This window comes from Halichoeres trimaculatus, unplaced genomic scaffold (assembly GCF_033239565.1).
Source record: "Halichoeres trimaculatus isolate MK-OKI-2021-1 unplaced genomic scaffold, fHalTri1.1 fHalTri1_scaffold_16, whole genome shotgun sequence".
Lineage (NCBI taxonomy): Eukaryota > Metazoa > Chordata > Actinopteri > Labriformes > Labridae > Halichoeres > Halichoeres trimaculatus.
Window position 1 is genome coordinate 25,960,904 of NW_027437194.1, and position 22,579 is coordinate 25,983,482.

Sequence of the window (22,579 nt, forward strand, 5' to 3'; positions counted from 1 at the left end):
GTGAAATTGCGGCCACTCTAGACAGAGAAGAGGAATCTGTTAATAGAGCCTTTTGCAATATGATCATATCAACAGACATGATGATGCATATTCACAGCGAACTACTCCAGCTTTATCAGTGTACTCTGGCCTAATGCATGTCAGTCATTATTTACCCACAACTGTGATAAAGAAAAATAAAAAAGCCTCTCACCCATAGTCCACAATCTTAGTCCCTGAGTCCTTGAAGTCAGTGTAGCATAACTGAATCACGCCCATGGGAATAAATCCCTTACAAGATTATTTTATGTCTTATGTTAATCTTTGGGCATCCATACCCTTAACCACACAGTTACCATGTAGAAAATACCAACGAGACCTGACATTTGATTGATCTAGCAGGAGGTGAAGAGGCAGGCCGTCAGTGCTGACAGCTACAGGGTGCCCACCATAGACTGTTTGATAAATAAGCTTTCTTTAAGCTTCCACAATAACAGCTAAAGGGCTCCTTCCTGACAGTCTGCTGAGCTCTGCCTCTGATTGGGCAAACTTGTCAACTTAATACCTTCTAAACAGCTGAGTTAGAAAAAAAAATCACCCCCAAACAGTGTGTGCCTCAGGGAAATTAGCTACTCAACGTGAAGACATTTTTGTACCAGGCTTTAAATATGTTTATTTCTGTTCTGCTCTTAATTGGACAAAACTCAAAAGTTTGTTTGCTCTGAAAAATTAGAGCGTATTCTGATGGAGATATGAGACATTCAGACGTTCGTACTAAAACTGTTCTTTGAACCAGGCTGTTTACTTATGCTGTAAAGATCAGCTTTTTTGAATGTGTGTGTACCAGTGGTGATTGCTCTAAGACTGCAAGGGAAGCTCAGCTTCCCCTAAAATGTCCCTAAAAAAGTGGTGATATGTTCTGCTGTGTGTACATTTCACTGACAAAATGTGCACTAGAATTCCTTCATCTTTTGTTCAGAATCAGCTCCTATCACAGGTAACTGGCTCCACCTCCTTCTCATTCATCCCCACAGCGTCTCAGCGCTTTAACACAGTCAGACGCTGGGCGTCTTCTGACTTCAGTGGGGAAGCGTAGAGTGGGTTGTTCCACTGTGGAAACTGGACGGTCATTGGATAAACGCTGGGGGTCTATGAGGCAGTGGGCTGATTCTTGATGATTGAATGATCTGTCTGAGGCAGAATCCCTTTTTGATTGACAGTGAAATGAGCCAGTCAGAGATCTTGAAGTATGACTCTCCACCGGAGCATCTTGTGAGTTCTACGTCTACGTCTACTTGTTCTGGACTGATCCGGAGGTTTTATCGATCCCCAGCGAGTTTGCCTTTCTTATAAACAACAAGCGTTGTGTGTAAAGATTCTTTCTCTTGTTACCAATAAGCAGCTACAGCTACAGCTGTGGAGCTTCTCCCCCTGTCACTCACACTTACAGCCTGTCGTAGTCTCACGTAGCAGCTCCAGCTGCTAACAGGCTGACACGGAGGGTAGGATTTATGTTTAAATAAATAAATAAATAAATAAATAAATTTATGATGTAGGCTGAAAGAAAACGAGCTTCCCCTCTTTGACTGACCAGCAGCCACCACTGGTGTGTACGTGATTTCCCGTGCCCCAAGTGGACACACAGAGAACTGCAGGTTTAGCACTTTAGCATTGGCTTCACATTGTGAAACTTGAATTGGCAGCTTGTCAAAAACACCTCAGGGTCTGACTACTTCTTTGCATAATAGGGATGTGATTAGGTTGACTGACAGATGGGGGTGGGTTGTGTGTTTCCAATATGGCGGCCTTCTTTACTGGGTTTTGTAAAGCTTCTTCAGAAACCAATGGGGGTTGTCTCACAGGTTTTATAAAGTCTATGATCTCTATGTTCTGTTTTTCTACACGTGTCCCCTGTTTGTCCCCTGTATTTATGTATTTATGTTTTTTTTTTCCCTCTGAGCCTGTCTCTGTTTTATGGGAGTACATGTCTGATAAACAGCCTCCATCAGGGCTAATGAAGGCTGAAGTAGAGGATGACCTAACATGACTTAATGTTTGCATCTCACCTGTCAGGTATCACCCGCACTGAGAAGGACAAAGGAACACTGTACGAGCTGACCTTCAAAGGGGAGTCCAGTCATGAATTCAGACACCTCGTCCTCTTCCGCCCCTTTGGCCCACTGATGAAGGTGAGAAACGAGAGGGTGGACACCGTCAACATCCCCATCAACATCATCGTCCCTCTATTCGGACGCACGGACAAGTTCAAACAGTTCATGAACAACTTCAGGTGAGACGCCGCGATCAAAGGGTTAAATCCTCCTCCTCCTTTTTCACAGTCATTATCAGAAACTCCAACACGCGTGACAAACAGAAGACTGTGAATTATTCAAGGTGCTTCTCTGTGTCACACAAAACTAATTCAGGAAAATGTGATACTCTTGTTTAAATCTGAGTTTCAACTTCAGTTTCACATTTTAATTGGGGAAATGAGAGCACGGAACGGACGTAGACGAGGAGAGGGAGAGATTAGAGGAAGGGAAATTAACATCAGAGGGGCTATTTTTGTAGAAACACGCAATTAAAAAATGTGAAACTGCATACGTTGTGTTATCACTTCATTTATTTTGGTGCTGGTCAGCATCATTAGAACGTAAACAAATCAGAGCGCGCTTTAAACGAGTCAAACAAGAGCATAATAAAAATGGCTTTTGGAGACCAGCTCACTTTTTACCACACAGCAAATTAAAAGGTAATTTATATTTTTCTGTAGAACAATTACATCCAGGCCAGTCTGTGGGTGATAAAAACCATCTGATTGGCAGCTCAGAACTCATCAGCTCATTTTTCAGCTCTGCTGTCTGTCACCATCAGCTCAGGAAACGTCCTCCTTAGTGTCTGATTTATTGTGCGTCTGCTGCTGCTTATCACAGCTCTTTTTACATGATAAATCCTGCTTAGCAGCGGTGTTGCAGCCCATTAAAAAGCCCCCCTGGGCTGCCTACCAGCGGCTGATATACAACGTGGCACAAAGTGTACTTACTTGAAAGAGTCGGCGAGTCGCTGAGCAAACATTTTACCCTCATCCATATTAAAGGTGTGCCAGGAGAAATTGCGTATGTGTGCGTGTTTGGGGGGTGATAAGAGTGAGTAACTGCCTGTTCATTCATTCGAAGTCTTTTAAGAAATCTATCAAGTAGTTTAAACAACAAAATATCTCATCACACACCTGACAAAAAGAGGTTTACATGAGGCAGAGCTGGAATTTAAAAAGCATCTTTAAGCTCTTTAACATCTTCAGCAGCATCTCTGATAACTATAGACTGTATGATGTATGGACAGTCTCCATGACATCACTCATTTGTTTCTGATACAGAGTTTTGATGCCTATAGTAGGAAATTTCAGACCATGAGCAACTAAATTTTTTTTTATTTTGTCAATTTAAAGGACTGTAACCTCTCAGATGGGGTAGCAGTCAGACAGTACGCTGAAGAAATAGACTTTGTTTTTTTGCTGTTGTTACAACAAAAAATCACAGTGGGAGATTTGTTTGAATTTCACCAAACAGCAGGAGGACATTTTCTTTTTTGCCAAAAAACACCCCACAATATTACACGTGTACAAGGCAAGATGGCCAAAGAGATAAGAGGTATCTTTCAAGTTCTTGAAACGCTGCAAAAACTGGAATCTCGACAAATACAAACCATGTTGTCCTTACACGCTTAGAAAAAGTCTTTAACTTTACAATGTCTCTGGTTTACATAACAATTCCTCAAATCTGCACTAGCTGTGTTTTTCTTTGTTAATAGCTGCACCTGCTCCTGCTTTATAATTCTTTAAATCATCTTAGCTGATGACTTTTCAGGTGACTTTAAAGATTTGTTTTATTGCTTCCTTCTCTCAGGATTATGTCAGAGCAGGATTAATAAATCAAAGTTGTGTTATTTTCCTTCTAAACAGGCGACAGTGGATTTACTCTCCCCAGTTCACTGTGGCTGCTCCTGTTTATCATCTCTGTTTATAACTGTGCATTGCAAACCGCCGCCTGTTGTGTTGGAAGTTATAGGATTGTTAATCAGTAAGTAAAAGCTTCTTTTGTGAGTTGTTTTAATGGGATAAAATCCTGTAATTGAAATAGTAAACAACTTTTTATCAGCCAATAATCTATCAGACCAATTCCCATTGTGCATCTTATGTTTATAGTTATAATAAATATGAGAAATACCACATCATTTAGTCTCTGCTTCAAAAAGCTGTTTTTTTTATCAGCCTTTATGCGTCTCGTTTTATGTTGAGAGAGGCTTTTCCCTCTTGGGCTTGTGGCATAACTCCTGATATCCATCATATATGTTGAATGTGTTGAGACAGGAGGTGAATTATCTCACCATGTGTGTGATATTTTTGACACGTCTCCATCAAAGAGCTCGCAGGCATCTCCCACCTGGTCTCTGAGTTTTTTCACTCGTGTGTGATTTGTGCTGTTCATGCTTCTAACAGAGAGACTGGATGAGGACAACATGGATCATACTTGGAAATGAATTTTAACTACGATGTGAGCCTTTAAAGCACCTTTCAGGAGTTTTAAACTGGTAATTAAACCAGCAAAACTGTATCTTCATGCTTTTTACCACCCCAGACCAACAGTTTCTACACTTAAATTTTTAACCTTGTCTTCCCTTTGAGAGGAAAGAAAAAAGGAAGATTGAAATATAACAGATCTAAAGGTTCAATGTAGTTTATAGCTTAAAGTTTGGACTGCCTTCAGTGTTTTTTGTTTGACTTACTGAGCCTGTTAGTCTTTAAAGAGGGGGTATTCTGCTACCCCATATGTTAAACATGGACACAAAGTTGTGATGGATGTTCAGACTAAATGTGCAGATTTTCAAACCTCCACATATTCATATGTTGTACAAATTCCTGAATCTGTCTGTAAACAAATTAAAACACTCCATTATTGAAAAAGCACCAGGTCTTCACAAGATCTTTGTGAGACTTGCTAAAATGATGAGGTCATCACATGAGGATTTTCTGACTTGTTTATGACACATTGCAGGGGGTGGACCTCGAACACCAGGGTCTGCCCATAGCTAAGCCCTAATATGCCTCAAGCGTGCTGACCAATCAGAATGAAGGGGGTTTGTGAAGCGGGGAGCCTTAAAGAGACAGCAGCTGGAACAAAGAATTTTAAACAAAGGGTGAAAGAAGGGTTTCCTTCAACAACAGAGAAAAAAAAGGTATCATTTTGAGCTGTGAATGATGTAAAGAAACTACAGGAGCACCAGAGAAACAAAATTAAGACTAAAAAAAAAAAGCACAACACCCCCTCTTTAAACTTCAGAAAATGAAGATTTTTTTTACACCTGAAAATCTGAATATTTCAAATAATTTTGTGAGTGTTGAGAGTTTTTGGATCAATATTTTAACCTTTAAACATCAAGAAAAAGGTAAAAAGAGTATAATTACTTTCCAGGTTCGTTTAAAAAGAATAAATAATAGAAAAGAAAGAAAATACAGTTGATTTTTGATTAATGTGATTAATTCTACTGTTTATAAACATCAGGAGATGGCTTAAAACCTTGATCACCATCTCCTGAGTCTAATGTTCGACACCTTTAATTTTCCAAAAGCTCAGCTTATGGGTGAGGCAGAAAATTTTCATTTCCAGCACTGCACCTTCTAAAGCTTGATATTTTTGGTGCATGGTTGGTTTGAACGGTGTTTCTGAAGGTCCGTTGAAGTTCTTATTCTGCACTTGGTGACATAACTCAAAAACAAGGCCTTGTTTTTCAGAAACCCTCATTTTATCACAAAGCTCTCCCTTCCTGTAACCTCCTCCTCCTCCTCTTTGCTCAGTGTGAGAGTGCTTTCATCCCTAATGTTTCTTCCTCTCTGTGTGTGTCTGTGTGTGTGCAGGGAAGTGGGTGTGCGTCAGGACGGCCGGGTCCATCTGACGGTGGTGTATTTTGGGAAGGAGCAGATGAGCGAAGTCCGCAGCACTCTGGAGAACACATCCAGGTGGGTTGGAAACACAGCTGGGCTCTTTGAGTTAGAGGCTAAACGCGCTTTACGAGACAAAGATGAACCTCGCTGCAGGAGCAAACACCGCACACACTCTTTCATCCAAAACTCTCATCTTCTTCAAATTTTTGTTTTCTGCCTCATTCACACATGCTCACACACACACGCACACACCTCCTGGCTGGGCGTCCTGCCACAGCCACTCATCTGTCTGATGAATAATGATGAGCTGAGTGCCACCCACGCTGCGGAGCTGAGAGCCACCAGCCAACACAGATAAATTACATCAGGCCTGTGATCATCCCTGACTCACACTAAAACCTCTAACACAGACCTCGACACCCACACCTCCAGAGACGAGGCTGCCGGCCGATCCGGTCCTCCCCGTGGAATGAGCCGCAGATTCTCCCCGGGGAGTTGCTATGGTGACGCTTGACGATTTCCCAGCCTCGAAGGTTTTTGTTTGGCCTCGAGTCAATTGGACGATCTGTCGTATCTCACAGTGTCTCTTTATCTCCGGGTGTCTCTGCCCACTGCTGTCACTTAGAGAGAAGTGTGAGGATTAGAAGAAGGCAGCGTTTGATATACTCCGAGTTAAAAATAAAGATGGCAAAACTAAAATCTGCAAATACACAGAGACAGAATCTGAATCATTACTGTTACTGCTCAACAGTGGGCTCAGTCCAGGCATTTTAAGACCGATGACAACAAGACAATAAAAACTGTCTTATTGGACTAAACATGAGCCACATTCACCCGACAGGTCCAGAAAAAGGTCTTATTTTAAGCTATTAAAAGACAAAAATGACACTTGAGCCCAAAAAATATCTGCCCATGGGGTAAAAAATGTTTACTTTGTAATTTTCATAAAACAAGAAACCTAACAAATACATTACTCTTACACCATAGGCAGATTTTTTTTTTGTCATTTTTTGTCTTTTGATATCTTGGAATGAGGTATTTTTCTAGACCTGCATTGACTGTGGCTCAAATTAACTCTAAAAAGTTTACTAAAACTAAGACAAACACTTAGATTTCAGTGTTTGTTAAACACTTTATGGTTTCTGTGACCTCTTTTGTCTTTTTTTGCCACTCAGGCCCAAAGTCCTGTGAATTTTATGCAAATTAGGCCAACACACTGCAAAAAATGAAATCTTATCAAGTGTTTTTGTCTTACTTTTAGTAGTACATGCCTTTGTAGACTTGATATGAGCCACATTTACCTGACCAGTCCAGAAAGATGTTTTGTTTCAAATTATTTAAAGACAAAAATGAGCTCTGAAGCGCTTGTAACAAGTTCAAAAAATCTGCCAAGGGATCAAAAGAAAAGTAACTTGTTTTAAGACATTATTTTACACTGCCTGGCCCCCCAAAAAAGTCGCCACCCAAAAGAAAGGTCACACGCTCCAGTATTTTGTTCGACCACCTTTAGCTTTGATTACAGTGCGCATTCGTTGATGCGTTGTTTCTTGATAAACTTCTGCAATGTCACAAGATTTATTTCCATCCAGTGTTGCATGAATTTTTCACCAAGATCTTCATTGATGATCTACTCCACCCCTTCAACATCGATTCCTCTTCATGTGTTCAAACAGCTGAAAGGCTTCCAGAAACAACTGTCTGAAAACATGCCCGGTAACAGTGACTAAAGCAGGAGATAGTTTCTCTTTGAGGGTAACAGAGCCCGGGGGCTCTGCGATTCTTTGAGTTAAAGCCAGTAACAGCATGCTAACATGCTCAGAGTGGGGATTCAAACATGCTGCTGTTAGCAGCTGTAATTTTCTCTATGTTTATAGTCTTTTTGAAGCCTGCGGACTGCAACTTTAGTCATGACTGAAGTCTTCTGTCATTAGAAAGCTCTCAGAGGATCCTGGTTAGCTCCACCATCTTGGTGAAGAAACATGGATGGTAAACTAGTGTGAAAGCTGGGCTACCAACAAATGCAGAAAGAATCAGTGTTTCCACCTAATTTAGTTGATTTGAAAAAATTGTGATGTCTGTGTGAGTCTGCACCAAATTTAGAAGTTTTTCAGCAGTTTGCCACAAGTTCAAAAAGCCAGTTTGTTTTGCACTTCTATCTGATGAGACGTGCAATTTGACGTGAGAAACATTTCTACGAGGTGTACCAGTTTTTTTTAAGTTTGACCACAGCCCATCTGGAATGACTGGAGAGCCAGATTTTTTTTACTTATACTGCAGCCAGCCACCAGGGGGAGCAGTTTTTGTAGCGACCTCACTTTGAGCTATTTCTTTACATTCGTTATGACAGGTAGTCCTGCTGTCCAGATTACAGAAGCTGAGCTGGTGAGAGCACCAATGCTGCTGATCTCTTCAAGGTCACTTCAACCATAAGAGGAAGTGATAACAGCAACGATGATAAAAGCAGCCAATACTCTCATATATATATATATTAGGGCTGTCATTTAATTAGATTAATTAATTACACCGCAAATTAACGCATCATAAAAATTAACGCAGATTAATCTGGATCCCAAACCCGCGTTCAAAGACGCACTTATTTTCAAATGTCTAGCATTTACAAACCGTTTGTCCTACATGAAAAAGTGGTGTTCTCGTCAGATTTTCAAATTTCCGATGGTCCCTGAATGTATCACACCTAGCAACATGCTTTGAACCGGGGGGGAAGAGAGAGCGCTGTTTAGGGGATAGCCGTCCACATCTCGTTTATTCACATGTCCTTTTTGAAAATCTACAGAAAATCTTTAGCTTTAGCTCAACTCTGTAAAAACAGGTCATTTTACACTCTCTACTGCATCAAACAAGCCCTGAATGATCTAAAAAGGTCTTGTATTTAAATTTAAAGAATTCTTTGAAAATTTGCTTCCATCTTCCTGGTGTTTTCAGCTTGGGGCTGCTCTGCACCAATGAGCAACAGTTTATGTGTTCAGAGCATGTTAAACTGAGAATACTTCACTTTTCTTTGATCCAAGACTTGAATTAAGTGTTTTGTACATAGTTCCTCACAGTTTTTAGCCTTTAGCCCTGGTTCTCCTGACCTCATAGAAGTATAAAAGTTCATATTTCAGTGAAAATTGAGTCCACATCGAGTAAAATGTGACAGAAGCAAAAAACGTCCTAAAAATCTAATCAGCTTATTTAAGGTGCAGGACTGTGTAGATTTTGTAAAGATAGAACCATAACACTTTTTTCATGTGTTCCTTTTGCCTCAGGGTACCTATAAATGTGTTGTCTATATTCCCACCTTATTTTAAAATGTCTTTTGATGTAATTTTAATGTCCTGGAATTCAAATTCTTTATTTTGGGACCTTAAGCAGATATGAGATTAAAATGCGATTAATTAGATTAATTAGATTAATTAATTACAAATCCTGTAATTAATTCAATTAATTTTTTTAATCGCCTGACAGCACTAATATATATATAAATATGAATATATATATATATATATATATATATACATATATATATATATATATATATATATATATATATATATATATATATATATATATATATATATATATATATATATATACATATATATATATATATATATATATATATATATATATATATATATATATACATATATATACATATATATATATATATATATATAGAGAGAGAGAGAGAGAGAGAGAGAGAGAGAGAGAGAGAGAGAGAGGTACAGGTACAGATGTAAAGGCGCATGGGATTTTTCAATTTGACTTGGGTATCTTGAAAACTAGTTCAGATTTCTGACATTTAGGTCTCATCTCTGGTGTCAGCATGGCCCGTGTTGATGGACTGTAAATTGCGCATTATTGTATATTTCATCTATTATTGTAAAAATATAAACTAGAGGATAAATTTTATATCAAACCATCCAAACAGAAAATGTTTGATCTCCACATTTCTTTGTTGAAGACCCCCAAAGTGATTAAAGGTGGTTGACTTAAGGGAAACCGCAACATTCGACAATCGTATGCCCAATTTTCTACTTATCAGATCAATTAGAATAGAATAGAATAGAATAGAAAATACTTTATTTATCCCCGAGGGGAAATTCAGGAGTCACCGCAGCATTTAAGAAAACAAAAGTAAGAAAGGGTATAGAAAGTGCAAAAAAAGTCCATAAGAAATTAGATGACGACATCCCGTCCACCACTCGTCCACCACTCTCCAGCCCAGCCAGTCTCCACCTCCACAGGGTCCAGGACTGAGCCTCCCCAGCAGTCTGTTCAGTCTCTGTCTCCTGGATCCTGTCTGCTCACAGCAGGCGAAGCTCCTCCGATGTGGCGCCGGCGTCCGATGTCAGCTCCGTCAGCCACGTCCGTGAACAGCACGATGCCGCTGGGTTAGCACGGCTAGCTCGTCCATCCCCCGGGGCTAGATCCCACGTTCCCAACAACGATGGATGGAAGGACAGGTCCACGTCGACACCTCCCAGCTCACATCCGAGAACCAGCATGTCGTCCTCACCGCCTCCTCCTCACCTCGAGGGAAATCATCAAGCCCTACTCTAGTTAGCATTGACATGCTACAGGCTGCTAACAGCTAGTTTTGCATGTAAACAATGCAGCCATGGTTACATGTAGGATCTCCAGACAAACACAGGAGAAAAGTAGTAAAAATATTGCTGAGGCCACAAAAAGTTTGGTGTCCATGACCAACAATGAACCATACAAAGTGATGATCCACTCCAAATACAAAGATGACGAAAAAGAGACGAAAAAATTACAAGAAACGGACAAAGACGAGAGAGCTGCTGCAACAGGCAGCTACTTGGGCAGCGCCTAGCAACGGGAAAAGTATCTATATCAATTAAGTATCTTTGCCAGTTTTTTTTATTTGTTTTGTCAGTTTGTGGGTTGGCCTGTTTGTGTATACCCACAGCAGGAGTTGACAATCTTTTAGACGGTTAATTCGGGAGTCACTGGATAAAAACTTTGGGAACCTCTGGTCCAGTAAGAAAACAACACTATGCTGACAATTCTTAAAAAAAAAAAAAAAAAAAAAAAAAATAGCAATTCAGATCAGGCTGGTGACTCCAGATCAGGCTGATGACTGTACATCAGGCTGTCGGTTGCAGATGATGCTGGTGAGTCCAGATCAAGTTTGTTGACTCCAGATCATGCTGGCAACTCCAGACAAGGCTTGTGACTCTGGATCAGGCTGTTGACTCAGGATCAGGTTGGTTACTTTAGGGAAGAATGGGAATTTGAGATCAGGTCTGGGACTCTTGTTCAGGCTGGGGACTTTAGATCAATTTGTTGACTCCAGATCAGGCTTGTGACTAGAACAGGCCTGGGTTTCTAGATCAGGCTGGTGCCTCCAGGTGTACTGACTTCATACTTCATATGTGTCTTTCGCATAAAATAAGAAGTCCCCTAACGTTTTTTCCTGGTTTGAAGTTTTTCTATTTATCAAGCCCATCCCCCACCAGCATTAGCTTCAAATTAGCTGTTTGGATTTTGTTGTGTAGCTCTGAGAGCAGAGGGAAAGTTTAGATCTGAATAAATGAAACTCTGCATAACAACACATCAATCTCCCTCTGATCTTCTGTTTGTACTTATTAAATATAATGTAGGAAACTTACAGAAACACAAAGAGAAGATGTTAGTAGACAGTCTTTTCATGTTTAACTTTTAGAGTACTAAAATATTCCAACAGGTCGAGAGTTTCTTGTTTGGAGCGACTAATGCTCTGCTGTTTAGCGTCATTTAAGCTAAGCTTGATTGCTGCTGGCTTTAGCTTCACAGACAGCATACAGAGTGTGGCGTTAATATATTCATTCAACCCTCAAAGTGTCAAAATATTCCTTTGATTCAAAAACATAAAAACAAACTTTCATCACTTTTTATTTTCAGGAAATCAATAAATTCACTCCCTCTTAAAGTTGAGTTTTCTCCTCTTGCAGACAGAGGAGCTCACCGCCCCATTAAAGTCGAGTCTGAATCAACATGTGAGCGTAGCTGCTGTTGCATTAACATTGTTTGAGACAAACAGAGGCATTGTGCTCCGGTTCTGCCATCTGTGGACAGTTTGGTGCCAGCGGGTGGGTCAGCCTCTCCTGGGACTCTGTGCAGACTGAAACAGATCAGGTTGTTACAGTAGCTCTAAAATAATCAAATGCAACTTGGTTATGTTTAAAAATGCATTGTACATTTAAAGTTCATGTGATCTAAAGAAATTATTTCTTTAATTATTTCTGTATTTCAATACTGAATGTCTTGAGTTTGAAAAAATAATAAATTTCTCATTTATGGTAAAATCAAATGTTTTTGTCTTGTTTTATGTGTGTTCCTTAAACAAATAAGACCGTCACAATAAGAGTAACACAGATTCCAGTACAGGATAGACTTAGCTTTCTTTACAGTGAAAAAAACAAAAACTTGTGATTATCGGTATCGGTATTGGCCAAAAGGGGTTTTGATATATCGGCATATCGGATATCGGCAAAAATTGTGCATACCTAATCAGAACCCCATGAAAAGATGAAGTATCATATAGTACAATTAATTGACACTTAGGTGCTGACACTTGCATTATATGAGAAGACATGGAAAATAATGAGTTTAGTTAGAGCAGGAGGTAAAATTTGACAAGGCTGTCATTTGATGACGGCATCATGTTGCAGTGAAATGGGCAAAGGGCAGCTTGTTAACAATCCACAAATTCAAATTCAAGTTTTCTTGCTAATGTGTGAGTTTATAAACTCAAAAATTTCGAGTTTAAGGGGCTGTTTACACGACAACGGTTTTAGGGTGAAACGCAAAAGTTTTGTTGCGTTCCAGCTTCACGTTTACACGGAAACAGCATTTCATCGATCTAAAACGCAAACTTTTGGAAACAGCCTACAGAGTGGGATTTTTCTGAGACGCTTCTGACACCATTGCCGTGTAAACAGTAAGCCAGCGTTTGCAGTTGAAACGCTGACGTCACTATCTGCTTCGCGCGAGCGCATACAACGGGACAACAGTACAACAGTACCGTTGTTACAATTGTCACAAACTACAGTGTTGTGCTTGTGCTCCTCAATCTGCTCAATCTGCTGTCTTTAACAAAATGTGCATCTGTTGCTCCACTTTTGCACTTAGTATTCCCCAATTCACCAGATAATTGGCCCAACTTTACTTCAGTGGAGATCTCCCAAAAGCTGCTTCTGGACACGACAGTTATAGCACCACCTACAGGCCTGGCATGCTTACTACAGCATTTTCAGTCCCTCAGCGTGTCCATGTAAACACAGATTTTTTTTCACTTCATTTTCACTGCATTCTAGCATTTTCAGATGAATAGTTGCGTAAACAGGCCTCAATTCTAACAAATTTAAGTCTGTAAATTTGTGAGTTTATTTAAAAGTTTCTAAAGTAGTAAATTGTGGCTCTACAAACTCAGAAAACTTGGAGTTTTCTTTCTTGGAAATTATATGTTTTATTTCTTTCAGTGGCCTCAATTTGCTGTCGTTCCATGCTGATTTTGTTTTACTTTTAAGTATTTTATATAAATTTTCTTTTTTCACCTGTATGTTGCTGTAATTTCCAGTTGAGCTGTGTGTTTGATCGATGAAAGCTGAGCTGTAAAAAAAAAAAAAATGAACTGACTGTTAAAGTATGAAAACATAAAAAGTGTTATAGACTCCTTTTCAAGTTCAACAAACTGTGTTCCCTGTGGTTTAAAGTTAAAGAGCTTCAATCAAAACTGTGGATCTTCCTTGATCTGTCCCACTCTTCCCCCAGTTTTCTTTCTCCACCATCGTCCTGTCTCCTCAAAATCAACATTCTCATTGTCTAACAGGCATCTCTCCTCTGTGTGTCTGCAGGGAGGTGAATTTCAAGAACTACACTCTGCTGCAGCTGGACGAGGAGTTTTCACGGGGACGGGGTCTTGACGTCGGGGCCCGAGCCTGGAAAGGAGACAACGTTCTGCTTTTCTTCTGCGACGTGGACGTTTACTTCACCGCTGACTTTCTCAACAGCTGCAGACTCAACACAGAGCCTGGTTAGACACACACATATATACAGTATCTCTCCTGGTGTTATAAAAATCAACAGGATTAACGTAATAGTTTACCAAGTCTAAATAAGAGCTCTGACACACTACACACAAATTCTGACTGTACTATGTGCGATCGTAGACTTGTAAATGTTATCAGGGAAAGCTAAATGATAAAATCCTCCACAAACAGAACATTTAAAGATTTCTGTGACTCCGTCTTAATATTGAAGACTCTGGTTTATTCAGTCAGTTAAAGAGCTGTGGTGTCAGTCCTTTGGCTACATAAGCCAGGTGTTGTTATTTTGGCTTCACTCTGTGAGGTGGAGGCATGTCATCCATGGTGTTATCCAGTCAATGATTGAGAGATCAAAACTTTAACATCCTTTCTGACATCACTGTCTTTCTTCTTCCTCTCAGGTAAAAAGGTTTTCTACCCGGTCTTATTCAGCCAGTACAACCCGACTCTGATCTATGGAAGCCCTGAACACATCCCACCTGTGGAGCAACAGCTGGTAACAAACACCAATCAAAGCTTATCCTCTCTCTTTAAGGCACCCTGAATGGAAAATATCACATTTGTGCCACAAGGTCTAGAAATACTTCTCATGTGGAGCGTCTCTCAGAACAAATCCACAGTATAAGCCTTCCTCTGCTGAAGCTGGAGTGTGTTGAGCTGGTGTATTTCCATTCATAAGCTCTCTAAGACCTGTTCTCTCGCCTGCAGGTGATCAAGACAGACTCAGGCTTTTGGAGGGACTTTGGTTTCGGCATGACCTGCCAGTACAGGTCCGACTTCATCAACATCGGTAAATATTACAGCAACAACATGCTCCATAGTGCTACTCAGCACAACTCCTGAGAAATGAAGGAATGTGTAAACAGTGGCTCTCATCCGTACGGAGGTGTTACATAATGTGGGGTAAAAATGGGCTTCCTGGATGGCTACCAAAACAGCCGCTCTGCTACAGTATGCTAATGGAGCCGTGGTTTAATAGATACCAAACACATCAGGGCAGAAATATTACATCACTTTCCTTAACTGGAAGGAGATTTCATTATATTACTCTGCGTGGAGCAGCTCAGAGCCGCAGCAGCAGCATACATTAGCATATCTCACAGCCCTGTGTCCTTCCCATCTGTATATGAGCAATATCAGCTCTCCAGGCAGATTTACATCAATTTAGTTTCCCTCCGAAGTGAAATCAATGAGAGGCCAGAGGGAAATTCAAAGTGGTTTATTGCATCACACACACAAACACACTCTCTCACACACACACTGAGGCATACAAATGCTCTCACTTAGCAGCTGAAATTTGATATAAGAAAGGAGAAGATGAGAAAGTGAGGCGGAAACAGTTTGGTATTTTGCAGTAGGAAGTAAATGTGTTTAATTATGTTAACATGTTAATGTATATGTAATATAGGTACTAGGGATGCACGATATTGGAGTTTTGCCGATATCCGATGTGCCGATATATCGAAACCCCTTTTGGCCGATACCAATACTGATACCGATAATCACAAGTTTGTTTGTTTTTTTCACTGTAAAGAAAGCTAAGTGTATCCTGTACTGGAATTTATTTGTTACTCTTATTGTGACGGTCTTATTTGTTTAAGAAACACACATAAAACAAGACAAAAAACATTTGATTTTACCATAAATAAGAAATGTATTATTTTTTCAAACTCAAGACATTCAGTATTGAAATACAGAAAAAGAATTTCTTTAGATCACATGAACTTTAAATGTACAATGCATTTTTAAACATAACCAAGTTACATTTGATTATTTTAGAGCTACTGTAACAACCTGGTGACAGACACAGAGCTCTGCAGTGCAAATAAATGAAGTGCTACATTTTATTTAAGGAGTTTATTTTTCAGATGGAAAATAATAATAATCCTAACTGAATAGCACCTTATCGGCTGTGCCTATCGGCAGAAATTTCCATATCGGTCGATTCCGATAAATGTGTTTTTAAGCTTTTATCAGCCGATACTGATATTGTGCCGATAATATCGTGCATCCCTAATAGGTACGTATGGCTAGCTTTCTGGTGAGACACAGTGAGACACAGTGAGACACAGTGAGTGTGCTGTCAAGGGTTGTACGATCTTAGTTTCATCATCATCATCATGAAAGTATCGGAGAAACAGCTCACACACTGCAAAACCTGAACTCTAATCAGGTGTTTTTATCATGCTTTTAGTGAAAATGATTTTATTAGACTTAATTTGAGCCATATTCACCTGACAAGTCCAGAAAATGTCTTGATTAAAGACATTAAAAGACTACAATGATGTCTGAATTGCTTTTAAAGGGTAAAAAATATCTGCCAACGGTAAAAAAAATCTGCCTGTCAGGTTTCTTAATATCTTAAAACCAAGCATCCACATATGTAGACATTACATTTCTGCCTCTCAGACCCATGATCCCTCATTTTTTAAAGCTTTCACCCATTAGCTGCATTTAAGGGCACTGCCCATGACATGTTTTGGTGAAACCACAACATTACACCCATTTTAAAGAAGGAAAAAAAACATACAGAAGTTCAATAACACTAATAACAAACTAATAGAGAACTCATAACACAAATAATCAAACTTTCTGTAAAATGAACAAGTTTAGTTGTTATACTTATTAGGTCTTACTAATCCTTGGTAGCAAAATAAATAAAAAATCGCACACCAGACAAAAGCTTGGGTCTTAAAAGAATAAAATAAGAATAATGTCTTAAAACAAGAAACTAGTTGGCAGTGGTGAACAAAGGGGGAGAGGGGCATGGCCCAGTTGTTGAAAAACATGCACTTAAGTGCCCTGTTGGGAGCCAAAACTTGTGCTAAAGGTCCTTTCCTGGTTTTGCAAAACTTGCAAAACTGCCTTCTTGTGTGGAAAAAAAACTAAACTGCGCCCTATGCTGGTTTAAACATGATAAACTTCCCTCTCAGGAAGCACAAACACATCAAAAAGCCCTTGAAAACACGCCCCACTTACTGCCCTCCTTGGTAGTGAGAATGGACTGTATGTGAGTATTCTGTCTTTTTGCCCCTGACCATAAAAAGCTCTGTGCTCCCCAATGAGTCCAGGTGCCATTTTTGTCTTGTAACATCTTGAAACAAGACATTTTTCTGGACTTTGCAGGTGAGTGGGGCTCAAATTAACTAAGACAAGAACGCTTGCCTAGATTTCAGTTTTTGCAGTGCAAGATTTGGACATTAGTAAACTTATTTTATGTAAAGAATTTTTGCTCTGTCACAATATGGACACATTTTTGCCCAAAGAACTGAGCAGTTTAAAATCAATCTCTTGCAGATGGATGTAGCTCAAGCTGACTACCTGCTCAGTCTCATTTAGATCAATTAATACAGTGCTGTAAAAAAAAAAAAAAGATGCATTTTGGTTCAATTTCAGAGTTGAAAGGCTTTGTTCAAACAAGTATCAATCAAAAAAGAAAACCAGAGGATATTTTTCCTCAGAAAACACAGATTTGGATTCACTAATATTTGACAGTTTGTCCACAGGGGGCATCAAACAAAAAGGTACCCCACAGCAGCTTTAAGTTCAGGGTAAAGTAAAGGATGTTGTTACTATAGTCCACTCTGGAGGTTGTGAAGGAGTCGATGAGAGTTTCTGCAGCAGAGGAGAGGACAGGGTCAAAGACACACCATGTTACAGAAGTAGAGGAAAGATACCTTCGAAAATCATTGCAGATTAAAGGTTCCTCTGGCTTGAATCTTAACAGAGACCAGATTTGAAAACATTGGACAATGGAGACTTTGTACAGGAATGATGTTGCCATAAAGTGATGTTGATGAAAATGGTTCTTAATTAGGGGAATTATTTTGTATTACTATTTACATCAGTGTAAAACATATCTTAATTTAAAGGAAAAGCAAGGACTGTTGTCGTGAGTTGCTATAAAACACCAGTTTTTATTTATTTTGCTCTACACAGATTTAAAAAAAAAATAAAGAAAACATTTTCATGGTGTTTTTGAGAGATGTCTTTAGATTTACCACATAGATGAATTATATTTTCATCTGATTCCTGATGAGGAGGGAGTGTTTTTCCTCAAAATAAACCATCTGCAGTACGTTATCTTTATGAGTGCATGCTCACAAACAACCAAAGAATTGAACAGTCGGGTTTAGGATTCCATCTTATCTCTGTTTGGCCCTCGAGCAGAGTTAAAAATTGAGACGGAGACAGACTGAGCAATCAATGTAAGCTGCAGAGAGACAGCATGAGAGCAGAGAACAGACATGCTGAACTCAGACGCTTAAAGATGCAGGTTTAAACACGCCTGGTCAGGAGATGGTTAGGGCACAGCATGAGTCCAGAGCCTCCTCACCGTCTCCTCCTGAAACAATAAGCCAGGGATGTGCAGAGAAAACTGATGATGATCACAGACTGTCGGCTCTAATCAAGACTCATAATCCACGTTCCTTAAAGAGGTTGTGAACACAGAAGTGAAGACAGTAATTACTCTGGAGTGATTGAATATCACCGCTTTAACACCTCCATTCATCAGCACACAGCCTCTGATGGAGGAACACAGCTTTGTATCATTCTCCATTAACCTCCTGCCCCTCATCTCCAGGTGGATTCGACATCGACATCAAAGGCTGGGGGGGCGAGGACGTCTACCTGTACAGGAAGTACCTCCACAGCAACCTGCTGGTGGTCAGAGTGCCATCAAGAGGCCTCTTCCACCTGTGGCACGAGAAACACTGCTCTCATAAGCTCTCGCCGAACCAGTACTACACGTGCAGGAGGTCCAAGGCCATGAACGAGGCCTCACACTGGAAGCTGGCGATGCTGTTCATCCACAAACAGGAACAGCAGCAGAACTCAAACCCAAAGAAGACATGAAGGAAAAATCATCACAGAGACTGATTTCTGTTGGAACAGAGCAGGAAACTAAATTCAAAGAGTAGATGTTCACATTTGCTCTTTTGCCAAGAGTTCCAACAACAGCCTGATCTCCCTGCTTGGAATATAAAGCCACAATCTGCAGGTTTTAAGTTTAAAGAGGGGGTATTTTGGTGATTTTTTTTAAGACTCTATCCTTTTATACTGTGATTTGCTGCTTAAGAAAAGGAGGCCATCCTTTTGTGATGACCTCATAATTTCAGCAAGTCTCGTGAAAATCTTGTGAAAAAAGCCAACTATTCCCTTTTTAACCTTGTATCAAGGCTGGATCAAGGGGGTTCAGTTAGCCTGCTTTATCCCTCAAATAAAACAAAATGCTGCCAGTTAGCTGTGTGTGTGTTGCTGCTAGAATAATGCAAGTAGAGGTGAAAAACTTGCTTGGCTCTATAATGCTAAAAATAATCCTCACACCAGCTAAAGTTTAAATTTTTGATAGATGTTTATGTAAAGATAAGAAATAATCAAGATGGACTGATATCCAAGAAGGCGTTTCTCTTATTTTTTAGTCAAAAAAAAAGGAAGATATTTGGCTTTTTTTGAGCAACCTTCACCCGACAAATCCAGAAAACAGCGTCATACAAGATAGTCAAAGACCAAATGATACCTGAATTGTTTGTAAATGGTAAACAAGCATCATTCTATTGTTCAATGAATGTGCCTCATATTAAGTCTAATTGGATATTTTTTTCAGGAAGTAGCAACACACTTTCTCTGATAATTTTTGGGCTCTGAAAGCGCTGTGAGGCTGATCATTTTTTACCTTTAAACAGAGCCAGACTACAGCTCTTTATCCATGTTTCCAATCTCACTGCTGAGATGCTAACCATCCTCAGGCTGTAGCTTTGTATGAAACATCAGGGTATCTGACTGCTGTTGCTGCTCTTATCCTCTTCACGGCAAGACAGCAAATCTACCTTTTTCTTTTTTTTCTTTTTTTAATGTTCCTCTTCCTTTAATTTAATGATGTGAGATTTTTCAACTTTTCAAGGACGTAAAGCGCTTTGCTGCTTTGTTTGTAAGGACAACATGAAATTATTTTAAAAAATGAAAAAAAAAAGCAAGAATAAAGTAACCGAGGAATTCCTCTACACGTCTGCAGTGGACTCATGTCGGTCATTCATCGACAGATCTCCTGCCTGAAACATCCTCAGACTCCTCTGTGACTGCAGAAGGACTTTCAGTGAGAAATCAGACATTTCTCTCTGAGTTTGAGCTTTGGGACCTCTCCAAACCGTGTGCCTTCAGTAAACACAACCCAAACACTGTTTCCTCAGGGCGGCTGGTGAGGACTGAACTAACCTACAGGGTTTTATAAAGTAGAGAAACAGCACCACCTAGTGGACTGAACGTAAATGAAGGACTCCTTCAAAGCCTGGTGTGGCTTTGTGGAAATTTCTTAAATAATTGATTTTCCATATTCCATAATAACAGGAAAGTACTGTTTTCATATCAAGATATTTTGAAGTTGAACCTTGAGTGAACAACTGGATCTCTGTGGTCATCATGGGAAAACAGAATGAATGAAAAGTATGGATGTTTGTCAACTTTCATGCTACCACTCAGCCATGACAGCAGTAGCATAAAATGAAAGGATTAAAGGTTTCCATGAAAATGTCTCCCTGAGAAACACACAGAAAGGTTATAACTCTTTCATTTGAAATCTTATTATCAGATCCAAAACATTGGTTACTCTTGCCAAAGTAAAAAAAATATCTTTGTATCTACAGCATCAGTCATTTGCTCCTACATGCTAACTGCTTAGCTAAGCTAATGGGTCTGTAAGAGTCAATATTCCTGAGGGCCAAGTCTGTTAAGTACTTTATAATTTGAGACATATTAATGAACAAAATACAATTTAAGTTAATTTAATTTAATTTTTAAGATGTTTAATTTTAAAAAATTTGAATGAAAGTGTTTGCGTCTTTAACTATATTTGGATTATCAAAGGTAACCAGTGTTGTTTTATTACATCGTCTAAGGGACAGTATTACCGTTTAATGTCACGATTGACGATGACTTGTTTTAAGTCAGAACAAAACCATAAATCACAACATTTTTCTTTCTAACTCTGGTGTATTTTGTCAGGAAAGCAGCCAAAGAGTGAAAAAGTGAACATTTATTATGTAATTTTTAAGTCACAGGCACAGGATTTGAAACGGTGTTAAAAAGCCTCGAGGTTACTTGAGTTTGAAGTTGCTCCAGCACTTTTTAATTCTTAAGAGGCGAGACGAGCTGTGTTTGGGGTTTATGGCCAAAGATATGAAGATGTGAGGCACTTTGTGAATCTTGTTTTTATTTTTGTTCCTGTGAAGGGAGGTTCTGCTGGGCCTGCTGCCCTGTCTGTCTGAGCCTCTCACTCACCCATTCACACACATACACACACATACACACATACACACACACACACACACACACATACACATACACATACATACACATACACACACACACATACACATACATACACACACATACTCCTACACCTTAATATATTCATTCACACTTAGAACATAAATGGGGACTGTTGTTTTGGTATGTTATGTTATGCTATGTTGAATTTAGGGGTTAAGGTTATCTGTATCTTATTTTGGATTTAAGGATTGGCCAGTCAGTTTATTCATCAAATTCATTTTCTTCTGTTATTAACGTTAATCCATCATTACATCTTTATCAATAGTGTTCCATTAAGTTACAGGATGTTAATAAGGGGAAGGATTAGTTACCAGTGTGTTTTTCTTTTTTGTGAGTGCGGGGTAATCAGTGGCACCTGAGGGGAAGGTGTTAAAAGGTGTAGCATGGCAGAGAGTGAGGAGACCTCTCCAGAGCCTAGGACTGGAGAGAAGAGTTGGGAGATGTCTCTGTGAGGAGCTCTCCCTCAAAGTGTTGCTTTGTCATTTAAATCATGTTTGGGAAATAAAGAAATATATTTTTTGCTATATCTTGGTCCGTCTGGTTCCTTTGAGACATTCCTTTGGAATTCATTTCATTATCTTCTTTATGTTTAAAGTTACTTTGGACTTCTTGTTAATGAGTTGAATAAATATTTTGTGCATTCTCTATGTTTCCTGTGTATGTTATCTTTGACCACGACATGAGAAGTTATGCAGTTGGCTGAGGAAATGGCATTAAACAGGGGACATGTGCTTTTCTGTCCATCTGGTGCCCCTGTTATGTTTTTACATGACTCACTGCTTAAGAAAAAAAAATCCCTATTTTCTTACACTGGTGTTTTGAACCTCTTATTTCAGCCTCTGTCTGAAATACTTATTTTCAGCTGCCGTAATTACGAGATCTTTTCTCATAATTACGAAATCAGGATCTCATAATTACGAGAAAAGCAAAGTGGAAGTTTCTTCTTCGTGGAATATAGTACGGAAGTACAGAAGCGTAAATCCTACTGCAGTGATGGAGCTGTCCCAGTGCTATCAGTGGCGTGGCGTGGGGATTTTTTTTTTTTTTTTTTTTTTTTTTTTTGAGGAAGCCAAGTGAGACAAAGCCTCTAATCTGTATGATTTTTAGGGAGTGTGGTACATAAAAGACTATGTTGCAGCTTGTATATCGCTATTTCATGTAACGGAGCGACCTGTTAGAGCGCCCAGAGAGCGCTCATTTTACTTACTTTGAACAACGACACACACCCTTCACTCTCCCTCACTCACTCACTCATTTACACACGTACATTGTC

General features: G+C 39.4%; 1 protein-coding gene across 2 annotated transcripts in view; it reads left to right on the plus strand.

Annotated features, from left to right (window-relative positions):
- LOC141805738 (chondroitin sulfate N-acetylgalactosaminyltransferase 1-like) overlaps positions 1-21,287 on the plus strand; it is a 30,129-nt gene extending 8,842 nt beyond the window's left edge. For both annotated transcript variants that reach the window (XM_074690927.1, XM_074690928.1), the window contains exons 3-8: positions 2,053-2,269; positions 5,894-5,995; positions 13,786-13,964; positions 14,379-14,473; positions 14,686-14,767; positions 18,563-21,287. In XM_074690927.1, the coding sequence (XP_074547028.1) occupies positions 2,053-2,269; positions 5,894-5,995; positions 13,786-13,964; positions 14,379-14,473; positions 14,686-14,767; positions 18,563-18,834 (947 nt within the window). In that variant the 3' untranslated portion in view covers positions 18,835-21,287. The remainder of the gene's footprint in view (positions 1-2,052; positions 2,270-5,893; positions 5,996-13,785; positions 13,965-14,378; positions 14,474-14,685; positions 14,768-18,562) is intronic.
- The last annotated feature ends 1,292 nt before the right edge of the window (positions 21,288-22,579 follow it).